General features: G+C 39.6%; 1 protein-coding gene and 1 non-coding gene across 3 annotated transcripts; both read right to left on the bottom strand.

The window, feature by feature from the left end:
• Window positions 1-4,654: 4,654 nt before the first annotated feature.
• Window positions 4,655-10,876, bottom strand: SLC25A3 (solute carrier family 25 member 3). Of its 2 annotated transcripts, none has more exons than XM_005206513.4 (8): window positions 10,792-10,876; window positions 10,397-10,557; window positions 8,671-8,792; window positions 7,245-7,424; window positions 6,305-6,486; window positions 5,656-5,828; window positions 5,077-5,187; window positions 4,655-4,996 (listed from the first exon to the last, which is right to left on the bottom strand). In XM_005206513.4, the coding sequence occupies exons 2-8, from the start codon at window positions 10,551-10,553 to the stop codon at window positions 4,836-4,838; spliced, it is 1,086 nt and encodes a 361-aa protein (XP_005206570.1). In that variant the 5' UTR covers window positions 10,554-10,557; window positions 10,792-10,876; the 3' UTR covers window positions 4,655-4,835. The 2 variants fall into 2 exon arrangements, with proteins under 2 accessions (XP_005206570.1, NP_777082.1); NM_174657.2 differs by lacking the exon at window positions 8,671-8,792 and adding an exon at window positions 8,949-9,073 and having other exon boundaries at window positions 10,792-10,849.
• On the bottom strand, window positions 5,900-6,147 carry LOC112446874 (small nucleolar RNA SNORA53). The gene has a single exon (XR_003034960.1). It is a non-coding gene; the product is annotated as a small nucleolar RNA SNORA53 (small nucleolar RNA).
• Window positions 10,877-12,762: the final 1,886 nt, after the last annotated feature.

Genomic DNA, 12,762 nt, shown 5'->3' with positions numbered 1-12,762 from the left:
AACAAGGGAGCTGCAGGAAAAGAATCATGTAAGCCCTCCTGGGTCCTTCATGGCTTTAGGAAATAGGGAAAAGGCACCTAAAATGAGGCAGGGAAGTGGCAACTAGAGTAGGGTTTGGGAGGTGGGGGCAACGTACATTTCAGAGGGCTTGCCAAGTCTCATACAGAAGCTGCCCCAAAGCAGCACAACTCATGTGTGGTGTTGATGTGACCAGAAGTGGCCAAAGCAAAGAAGGAAGTTCTCACATTTAAAATAGCATTACAGGTGACCTCTCTGGTGGTCCAGTGGTTAAGACCTCACCTTACAATGCAGGGAGTGAGGGTTCAATCCCTGGTCTGGGAGCTAAGATCCCACATGCTTCCTGGCCGAAAAACCAAAACATTAAACAGAAGCAATATTGTAACAGATTCAATAGACTTTAAAATGGTCCACGTTAAAAAATAATTAAAACAGCATTACATTAACATGAGAAAACCCAATCTCATCTATAGGTGCAGAAAATAAATCAGTGGTTGCCTGAGAAATATAGCTTTTTAGAAAAGCAAATTGAGGGGTGAAGGATATTTATTACAATATCTTGATTGCAATGATGGTTTCATAGGTATATACTTGTGTCAAACTCATCAAATTGTACTCTTTAATAAATATGTGCAGTTTATTGTATATCAGTTATTCCTCCATGAAGTTGTGGGGAAAAAAAAAAGTACAATACAGGGAATTCCCTGGTGGTCCAATAGTTAGGACCCCATACTCTCACTTCCAAGGGCTGGATTCAATTCCTGGTCAGGAAACTAAGATTCCAAAGCCCCATGGCACAGCCAAAGAAAAAAAGTACAATATAATAATCTTAACAAAAATCACCCACAAACATTAGCTTCAGTTTCAAATGCCTAGCATAAACAGTATCTACATGTATACAGTTAATTACCTCACAAAGATGTTTATGGGTTTTTTTCTTCCAGTTTTACTGATATATTCAACATATAGTACTATATGTTTAAGGTGTACAGCATAATGATTTGACTTACATCATGAAGTGATTACCACTTTTTAGTAAACCTAATTTACCTCATGTAAACATAAAATTAAATAGAAAAATAAATGTTTTTCCTTGTGCTGAGCACTCAGGATTTACTCTTTAACTTTCATATATAACATACACCAATGTTAATTATATTTATCATGTACATTATATCCCTAATATAAGTGTGTACCATTTGAATACCTCAATTCAATCTCCTCTTCCTACCCCCCACCCCACCAATACCAACAAATCTGATCTCTGACTTTGTTTTTGAAGTAGAATTAAACTGCAACACTACATACGTTCCAGGTCCACAACATAGTGATTTGATTTTTCTATATATTTCAAAATGCTCATCGTAAGTCTAGTTCCTTCCATCACCATACAAATAGATTACATTTTTATTAACTATATTCTCCACCCTACATTTCATACCCATGAGTCACTTTGTAACTGGAAGTTTGCATCTCTTATTTAATCTCCCTCTTAGTTCTCTCCACTTCCTGCCAACTCCATTCTGTTTGTTTAGTCGCTAAGTTGTGTCCAACTGTTTTGTGACCCCAAGGACTGTAACCAGCCAGGTTCCTTTGTCCATGGAATTTCCCAGACAAGAATACTGGAGTGGGTTGTCGTTTCCTTCTCCAGGGGATCTTCCCAACCTAGAGGTTGAACTCATGCATGTCTCCTGCATTGGCAGGCTGGTTCTTTACCACTAGGGCCACCTAGGAAGCCCTTCAGTATAGCCAACCTGACTGTTGCATGCATGGCACTTTAAGAGTATGTAAAAACCACTCATGAAAACCTTAGTTGCTTTCTAGGAAATTCAAGTCACCAAAGATATAAGAATCGTATCAATGGTGAGATCAACATCTCCTATAACTTCTGAGGATGTGACGTCAAGGCTGCCATGCAAAAGAGAAAATGATTCAACAGGTAATACCTGAGGTAAGAGCTGTTTCAGTTCAGTCGCTCAGTTTAGGAGTAGCTAGTTATTAAGGTATCTCATTTGATATATCAGGAGAGGCACTAGATTCATCGAAGCTTGAAATCAGTTTCTTATCCATGTTGTATCTGGGATTTTTAACAATTATTTTGTGAATTATCTTACAAATAATAAAAAGTGTAAAAAATTACATAATTTAACTTTAAACTTTTTATTTTGTATTGGGGTATAGCAGATTAACAATGTTGTGGTAGTTTCAGGTGAACAGCAAAGGAACTCAGCCATATATATACATGTATCCATTCTCCCCCCAACCCCTTCCCATCCAAGTTGGCATATAACATTGAAGATTATATAATTTATACTAAAGAAACAACATATAACTCTTAATTTAGCAGGAAGACTGCCATGAATATTGTGGACACTCCCCAAATGGCATCAAAACAGTTCATGCATCTTTCACAAGATACAGATTTGGTTAAACTGTAACTTCAATTTCATTGTATGTATCACTGAAAGCCAAAGTCACTCAGTCATGTCCGACTCTTTGAGACCCCATGGACCACATAGTCCATGGAATTCTCCAGGCCAGAATACTGGAGTGGGTGGCCTTTCCCTTCTCCAGGGGATCTTCCCAACCCAGGGATGGAACCCAGGTCTCCTGCATTGCAGGCAGATTCTTTACCAGCTGAGCCACAAATATAATTCAGCAAAAATCAGACTTTCTTATAATCCAATTAAACTAGTAATCATATATACTCATTCCACTGGGTTCTACTTTGTGGAACTGAAGTTTTATTAAAACTAAATGTGAGAAAACAATGTTATTAAAATTTCCTTATTAGAGTATTTTCAGCATGAATTCAACTTTAAAATATAAAGTGGAAATTCATATTTTAAGTGGTCATTTTAATTGAATTTTGATGAAATGGTTTTACCTTAGTAATAGCTCTGAAGTATCTCTGAACTATAAATAGCAAGTAATTCTTGACAGCTTGAACACAGCACACTTTATGTCAATATCCACAAATAAAACCTATTGCCTCTCTTGAAAATAAAAACTTGAATCCCACAAGGCTGGCAGTGGAAATCCATCTCATGATGAAGTTTGGCTGAACCACATACCCTAAATCCACAGTCCACCTTTGACTGGCCACACACACACACACACACATATAATATTCATACATATCCAATCCCACAGGCTCTTACAATGTAACTGATCCTCTTCCTAGAAAGAGGTGGAGTCAGTGTTCCTTTTCTTTGAAGCTGGGATTTGACCTTCTATGACTTCAGGTGATCAAGAGTATAGTGATCACCTTGACCAGGTACCTGCTGACCAAAGTGATCACTTGCAAGGCTAAGTCCTAAAAAAGACCCAGCTTCAGAGTCCTGAAATAAGTCCAGCTGCCTTTCAAGGAAAGGCTCAGCCACTAATAGGGAGATATTCAAAGAATCTCTCCTAGCCTGGATGTCAAAAACCCTTTGGAGAGGACCCCAGAGCTACCATCTCACTTAACTTCAGGAGAAACCCAGAAGCAGAAAGGTCCAACAGAAGCTCCAGAATTGCTGACCCACAAAAAGCTTGAGATCATATTGTCTCTTGCCAATATATTTCAGATGATTCGTCACACAACAGTAACTGATGCACACTGGTGACACCAACTGTCACAGCCATCATTGCTCGAGCTCAGACTGCAGCTCTACCTTTTGACAGTTTGGTCCAAATTTATAAGCATAACCCTTCCCCTTCCTCTGCAACACAGGTAAAACAAAGACCGGAACCTTAAACTAAACCTGGTGATGATAATATACAGAAGCTTAACACGCAGGAAGATACACTTGTTTTCTAAACTTAGTTCACTGATCCTTATTACATGGGTTTGTAGTGAGAACACTTCTCTTGCTGTTTAGACTGCTTAGAAGTTTTTTCCTGAGGTCCTATCTGCATAATTTACACAGGGGCTGCAAATTCAGATTATTATACCCAAAGGCCTCAAGGTAAAATGTAATCAGACTTGAAAACAATTCCTAGCCAAATACAAGGGGAAACTTAGTAGTTTTTAGAAAAATCAGTTTGGGTTTAAATCAAGTATCACATGCGTGAATATATAAAGTGCTGCTTTCTCAAGAGCATTCACCCACTCCAGTTGTCAAGTAAGTACCTTTGTGAAAAACTAACTGAAAAGAGTTTAAGGTAAACTTTCTGTAAGTCAGAAAGTCAGATTTGTGCAAGGACTATTAAGTTACTTGAAATACTTTCTAGCTGTCAATAGCTTTGGTGTTTTAAAGACTATCATTCTAAGAATTAGCCTAATTTAGATTAAATTATTTTACAAATAAATAAGGATTAGTAAACGGATTAGGATTTTTAAAAGTATACTAAGTGTTGCAAAAATTTGATTATATACTGAAATGTGTTGGTCAAAATATAACTATAAATGAATATTTATCCATATTCACACTTAACAGTTAAATTAAGTTTTTACAAATTTAGGGCATGGTTCTTAAAAATGTAAGAACTCTCTCGAGTGACCAAACTTGAGACATATAACAACTTACAAATAGGGATCACAGTATTCAACCAACAGTAAATTATTTTCCTTGAGGTTTTAATGTATGTATAATTCTTTCCACCTTAGAATTAATTCTTTAGCTTTAAAAATAATTATCAAATCACAGACAAATCATGTACAGTTGGGTTTATTTCCACATTAAGTTTGAAACTCTTGCTTTTGACAAGAGTACTACAGTAATTATATTAGGAATAGACAACTTCCTACACTGTCAAATATATAAAAGTTCCTTCTGCATTTTCCTCAAACACTGATCAACACGCAGATTCAGTCCATATTTGCTTTCATTTATCTATTGAGTGTACCCAAGCTTTTTCTTCAGAGATTCTGGCATCTCAGGTGGAGGAGGGCGAGGGAGCCTGAAGTAGACCTTCACAGAGTCATAGATAAACCACTGTAGTGCAGTCAGAGTGCCGATCATGATGATACGGGCAAAGAGTCCCTTCCATACACCTGGATAAAATATGAAGTGTAAGTGAAAAATATACTCCCAAGTGTTACTCTTTCTTTAGAGGGGAGGAAACAAATCTTACCTCTAAATCCAAGCCTCTTCAGGACCTCAGAGGCACTGCTACCCTTCTCTTTATTCAACACAGACACCACGGAATCAGCAGGGTGAGAAACAATGGCACAGAAGACTCCAGCTGAAAAAAGTCAAGACAAATGACCCATTATGGAGTCAATTAAAAAAACTTTTTTCACACGATAGCCGACAACCTTTCCATGAGTAGTAAAATTTTGTTTTTTAAAAAACCGTATTTTAGAGTGAGACTGACAAATTAATTATAAAGCAGTCTACCCTATGTAAAACAGAACCATCCCGCAAGTTATATTCAGATTTTAACCAACACTTTCTCTTGTATTAAAAATTTGTTCTTGGAAAAACTAACAAAAAAAGGTATAGCAGTGAAGTCAATACACTCCCAAGTTTAATTATGACATGCAAACCACAAAACAATTATTTTAGGAACTAATTAGCAAGTATTTATGAGTATATCAAATGCAATGGAAAGGTAAAACTTCTTTGGAATATTTTTCCCTCACAAAAGAAGTCAAGAATGGAAATGATTCTTTGTTCTTAATTTCACAAACATGTTCTAAGTAGTTCATACCTATGTAACCTGCCACAAATGTGACAACCAGCTGCTCTGGCTTTGAACATTCACTTCGGGGCTTGGGAACCACAAACTTGTACAATGCTTCAACAGTACGTTCAAAGCAGGCAAACTTCATCATGGTGTATGGTATCTGCCTCATCCAGAGAGGGGCAACCCCCTTGTAGAACCTAGGAAATCAGAAGACTTATTTCACTCAGTTGCACATATTCATCTAGCAGAGTTCTTCATTACTAACGGAAGTGTCCGCACACCAGTCGAGTCCTGATAGTAAAAAATGGCAGCATAATTGCATGTCATTTCTATCAGAACCTAAGACTAACATGCAGGTATATTTATCTTACATGCCAATGACTCAAGCACCTTTGACTATACAACCAAAAAAGTTGCTGGATGTTTCTTTGACTGGAACTACAAGAAACCAGAAGTTTACAAGTAGAACTCAGCTCAAGACGGGCATCCACAAAGGTGGATCTAAGGAAGCATGTGTGGCCTGACCATATGCCAAGTGTTAACTGTGAACACAGATGACAGGAATTCTAACAAGGGTACTTTCCAACCCCCAAGTTGAGAGTTAATGTGCTAACAAATACAGTTTTCTCAAATGAGTATTTTATACTACATATTTAGGCAAATGTTTACTTACGCCTTTAAGCCTTCTTCCTTATACATTTTGGGAGCTGCATCCCTCAGAGTGTTAGCATAACCTGGCTGGGTTTGAATTCGAACCTTAGCAGCTTCCATAGGAGCCAGAGCAATGTCAGCAAAGAATTCAGCACTGGCAGAGGCAGCCAAATACAGTGATGTGCGCCACAGATAGGCATTCTCCTAAATGAAGAAACACAAGGAGGAACATGAATTGCTGTTGCATGGGCTCTTCTCAGTAAGAGACAGTTCTGGAAAATGGCCAAATTTCAGGTATTTTAAGTGTTTCTCTATCACACAGTCCACAGATAACACAAAACACTGAATACTTCTCAGTATTTAGTGTTTACTTTGGACACCAAGGAGATCCAACCAGTCCATCCTAAGGGAAATCAATCCTGAATGTTCATTGGAAGGACTAATGCTGAAGCTGAAACTTCAGTACTTTGGCCACCTGATGCAAAGAACTGACTAATTTGAAAAGACCCTGATGCTGGGAAAGATTGAAGATAGGAGGAGAAAGCGACGATAGAGGATGAGATGGTTGGGATGGCATCACCAACTCGATGGACATGAGTTTGAGCAAGCTCCAGGAGTTGGTGATGGACAGGGAAGCCTGGCGTCCGTGGGGTGGCAAAGAGCTGGACACCACTGAGCAACTGAACTGAACATCAACCATAGTACACTGAATATTTTTAAACTCAAATCCAACTTCCTTGGAAAGCAGCACAGCATAAAAAACAAGCACTGAAATCTAACAAAATGCAGTTTATCTTATCCTGTCTCTATTAAAATAGCCTTATGATTTGAAACACGTTCACTCTTTCTGAGACTATTTCCTCAGCTCTAAAATAAAGTGGATCAAACAAAGAAGATGCTTTTTGGTCGTACCCTTTAAGTTAAAAGCTTAGGACTTTCCATTTCAAAGTTAAATTACATACCTCTCCAAGCATGTTGCTGTACAAAACTTTGAAGACTTCATAAAAGCCAAACTTGCAGAGTCCCTGCAGGGAGTAGCCAATGAAAGTCGGAGCCCATCCTTTGGCCAAACCACGAAAACCATCCTCTTTGAGTGTAACTGAAAATCCATTAAATATGCTCTTGTACTTTTGTGGGTCCACCTGTACATAAAACAAGAAGAAAAAAAGTTAAAATGTACCAAAGGAATAATACTTCTCATAGATAATTTTGTTATTAGTTTTTTCTTTTGGTTTTTATATAATCTCTAGTAAGTATACAAAGTTAGGTAAATACAAGTTCACTCCATGTTATCCACTTAATGTCTATAATTATCTTTGTAAATGTAACTTTTTGTACATTAAAGTCTAGCTTTCTTTCAGTGAGACTTAAGTCTTAGTAGGTTATTAAGAGAATAAAATTCATATAAAAATACATAATAAAACTGACTTTAAGAGATTTTTCCACCACCCAACTCTTCTAACCACTTAAAAATTACTCTTAAAGCTACTTTATAAAATCTATCATGTCTACATCCCTGAAATATGCTAGTTCATTAATTATAGTTTTGTGAACTTAAGACAATCAAATTAAATACAAATTAAAAAGGTACATCAACATAATTCTCTTTTGACTTAAGTTCACTTTGAGACATGCATAAAACACTCTAGCAAAGGGATACTTAATATTCACTCGATTAACTAACAGAGGTAAACATCTTATCTATTTCTGCCAGTACTATAGGGGCTGATATACATACATCACCTTCCTCTCCCTGCTAATATTTCACCTTCCTTTCTCTTTTAGGTAAGTAGACTTCTAATCCTGTTTGGGACAAATAAATTTTTGATGTTTGATTATTTTTGTTTCAATAATCCTAATTAAGACATTTTAATTGTAAAAGAAAATCTTTTACGTAAGTATGCAAGAAGCTTTGCCCACAAATTTTAAATACTCAAACACTGTCTATTTTTTTAAATCTACAGTGTTCTCTGCCTTGATCTTATCAATAAACAAGAGATATGAAGTCACATCATACAGTGCACAAAGAATGACAACCTGCTCTGACACGTAACTGCTTATAAAATGCTATTTGGACGTAATTGCTTATAAAATGCTATTTGGAGCATTAAAAATCAGCAGGCCTTTAAGAACTCTAGGCAGAATTAAGCCCAGCAGCAAAAAAGAAAAAAAAAAACACATAGCTTTACCTTAAAAGAGGTATTTCTTGGATTTAAAACACTAAAGTAAAAATCTTACTGAGTAAAAGAAATTTGAGTTTGGTTTCCTACTAAAACTTCTGGCAGTTGTAATGTCTTCAAATTCTTCTCACTTGTGAAGTCCTTTAATATTATTTGGAATTAAGTCATACACAAAAGAGATGTTCAGTGTTGTCATCTCAATACAAACCTGCATACGGCATTTCACTAAGTCCAGAGGAACAACAGCAGTGTGTGTCAGACCACAACTTAAGACCCCACCAAAGCCACACAGTGCATAAAACTTCGCGGAGCCATATTCACAACTGTACTCTGTAATAAGACAAGACACACCATGCATTTTAATATAATACTCATGTTACTGGTTATCAACTTACCTCCTGGACAGTTAGGTTTCCACACAGCTTGTTAGTAGATAACAGCCATGCTTCAACAATGTTTTATTTAGTCCAACATGCAAAAACAAACCTGCATCCTGCATTTAACCAGATCTAGAGGAACCAATGCTGTATGTGTTGTGCCACAGCTAATAATTCCTCCAAGTCCACAAAGGATAAAGAATCTGCCAGATCCATAGTCACAGCTATACTGCTCTGTTTGATTGAAAAAAAAAAATCAAATAAGTATTTCTTCAGAGATGACTAAGGCCATGGAAATGCAAGAGAAACTACATTTCCTTGTGAAAAAGTACAATCACAACTTAACAGCTCTGGCCATGGTTTACAAGTAAACAAAAATAGTTTTCCACCTGGTGTGAACACAAAATCCACTGCCAAAATCAAAACAATTGTTTAAAGATTATGAAGGTTCTTATCTGTGAGATACTATCCCTCTCTCATTATGCCATATTAACTTTAAAGATAGTTTTCTACATCACTAATAGCTCTTCCAATTAAAACCAAACTTCAGATTATTAATGGCTGATAAGAACACATTTCTGAAGTACAAATCAAACTCAAATCATGTAAAAGCTTGCAAACCTCTTACCCCAAACACTAACCAATACTATTCCCACTTATGGATTCCTATAGTGAAAAACTAGATAAGCAAATTTCTCCAGTTAAATACATTTACTACACAAATGACCACAGATTTAACTTTCTAAATTGAAGGACCGATTGATCATGTAAAGGTTTTTTACCCACACTAAAGAAAGAACAGAACAGAAAGGCATACATGATTTTTTAAAATCTTTATAGTTTACAAATGCAAGGTAGATAATACTTTCAGTACTCTTCCTGCAATTTGGTTTTCACGTTTCTCTGTATATACACTCCACTGGGATTTAAAACACAAAGGATTAAAATAAATTTGTGTCTAAACATCAAGAAAACCGAAAAAGACGATGGAAAGTATTCCTATTAACTACTATCTCCTTTCTATGGTCTCGCTGGGGCTACAGATCAGGAGCATTAAAAATGTCTCAGTTATCTCACATAGCTTGTGTCAACTAGTATTAGACCCCGGGAACACCCAAGGGAGGGAATAAAGGAACAACTAAGGGAGGAAGTACTTTTAAGAAAATTAAAGCAAAATCAAAGAACAGGTAATACAGTTAGAACTACTCCGGCCAGAAGTTAGGAAGAAGGCTTTACCCAATACTTAGTCAGCTGACCGAGCGGGCTCACGGCGGAGAAGAGAAGGAGCTAGTCACGGCCTCTATGTCTTTAGGCTATCGAGGACGTGGAGGTCACGGAGGGAACAGAGCCTAGGCCCTTCCACGTCCTTGATGAAGGGCCAAGGATCCGACACCCGGGTAAGGACGGAACGGGCTGACATCCTCGGACAAAGCAACTGGGCGCCGTCCTAAAGGGCTGGACGCGTCCTTCCCTGTCCTCCAGGCCGGGCCAGGCCACGAAAGCCGAGGGGGCCACGAGTGTACCTCCCGACCGTATAGGGACAGGGTCTGACCTCACCTTCTACAGCGGCGGCTGCCAGGTTGCGAGAGCGGCGGGGTGGGCCCGGGGGCCCGGCGGGGTCGCTGCGGGGCCCCGCGAGACCATCGTGCACCAACTGCAGGTGAGGCGCGTTGAAGGGGTTCGCCCGCGCTAGGTGCACCACGGACGAGTACATCTTCCTAGAAGAGGAAGCGATGGTAAGAGGAAAGGCCAAGAGGGCTGGAAGGCCCGCCAAAGTCACCTGCACTCTGGGAACCCCTACACGGGCCTGGCCTCTTCCAGTCTCCGCGCCCTTGAGGAGGTCACAGCGGCCTCCCAAAAGGAGGAAGTCCACCGGGCCTACAGCCAAAGGAGCACCCCTCCCGGGCTCCGCTCCCTGCACCCACAGCGGGGGAAGGCCAAACCGCACTCACTCCCTAAGATGGCGAACACACAACCGGTCTCTCAGAAAGGCTGCAGCTCACAGAGGCCGAATGTCCTCCGGGCCTTTAGGTCTGTGCCCTTCGCGCGTCGTCAGCGCGACGCACACAGCGCGTCACTACCGGCAGATAGCACCCATTGGCGGAGAGGAACGCCGAGGCCTTAACGTCATCGCGTTCTCCTAGCAACCCTATCCCCGCCCCACTCGCCCCAGCCCTTCCGGCCCGGCCTTTGCGCAGGAGGATTCATTCTGCGCTTGCGCGCATTCCGGGTAGGGTTTTTGAGCTGTGTGGGACCGGGTTTGTGACCTTCTCTTTTTGTCCCTTCACCTTCAAACGTCTCTCTTAGAATCCCGGCTGCCGTTCTTTTCATTTAAATGAGTCCCAAAATAGTAGTCACTTAAAAAAAATGCGGATACGTGATGATATATTATTTCGGTGTTAGAATGTCACTACAGTATTTTGTGTCACAACTTCTGCCATTACGGTACTTTTTTTCTTTTTTTTTAAGTTGCATCCATTGACATTACACATAGACTTTCTTCATCTCCCATCAGACTTTAGGAGAGTATTTTAAAAGGAAACGTGTAATAAGAATTCTTAAGACTGCTTGCTGCTTCATCTCAATAGTTTATATAACGTATAACAGCATTGGGGCTTCCCAGGTGGCAAGTGGTAAATGCTTGCCAATGAAGGAGACATAAGAGACTCAGGTTCTATCCCTGGGTAGGGATGATCTTAAAACATGCCCTGGAGGAGGGCATGGCAACCCACTCCAGTATTCTTTCCTGGAGAATCCCATGGATAGAGGAGCCTCCTAGTCTATAGTCCGTAGGGTTACAAAGAGTCCAAATGGAGTGAAGCGACGTAGCACGCAAGCACACACATGATAGCATTAAATAAATTATTTTTAACAAGTGGGAGTTCAAGGGTGAACTAGAGTGAAAGTGATTGGCGGCAGATTTTTTATGTCTAATAAATTTATAAAATCTTCTTTCAGTTCAGTTCAGTCACTCAGTCGTGTCCGACTCTTTGCAACCCCATGAATCTCAGCCCGCCAGGCCTCCCTGTCCATCACCAACTCCTGGAGTTCACTCAGACTCAAATCCATCGAGTCAGTGATGCCCTCCAGCCATCTCATCCTCTGTCGTCCCCTTTTCCTCCTGCCCCCAATCCCTCCCAGCATCAGAGTCTTTTCCAATGAGTCAACTCTTCACATGAGGTGGCCAAAGTACTGGAGTTTCAGCTTTAGCATCATTCCTTCCAAAGAAATCCCAGGGCTGATCTCCTTCAGAATGGACTGGTTGGATCTCCTTGCAGTCCAAGGGACTCTCAAGAGTCTTCTCCAACACCACAGTTCAAAAGCATTAATTCTTCAGCACTCAGCTTTCTTCACAGTCCAACTCTCACATCCATACATGACCACAGGAAAAACCATAGCCTTGACTAGACGGACCTTTGTTGGCAAAGTAATGTCTCTGCTTTTCAATATGCTATCTAGGTTGGTCATAACTTTCCTTCCAAGGAGTAAGCGTCTTTTAATTTCATGGCTGCAGTCACCATCTGCAGTGATTTTGGAGCCCAGAAAAATAAAGTCAGCCATTGTTTCCACTGTTTCCCCATCTATTTGCCATGAAGTGATGGGACCAGATGCCATGATCTTCGTTTTCTGAATGTTGAGCTTTAAGCCAACTTTTTCATTCTCCTCTTTCACTTTCATCAAGATGCTCTTTAGTTTCTCTTCACTTTCTGCCATAAGGGTGGTGTCATCTGCATATCTGAGGTTATTGATATTTCTCCCAGTAATCTTGATTCCAGCTTGTGCTTCTTCCAGCGCAGCGTTTCTCATGATGTACTCTGCATAGAAGTTAAATAAGCAGGGTGACAATATACAGCCTTGACGTACTCCTTTTCCTATTTGGAACCAGTCTCTTGTTCCATGTCCAGTTCTAACTGTTGCTTCCT

Source organism: Bos taurus, chromosome 5, assembly GCF_002263795.3.
Source record: "Bos taurus isolate L1 Dominette 01449 registration number 42190680 breed Hereford chromosome 5, ARS-UCD2.0, whole genome shotgun sequence".
Lineage (NCBI taxonomy): Eukaryota > Metazoa > Chordata > Mammalia > Artiodactyla > Bovidae > Bos > Bos taurus.
The sequence above is the reverse complement of the archived record's forward strand: the minus strand, read 5'-3'. Positions and strand labels throughout refer to the sequence as shown.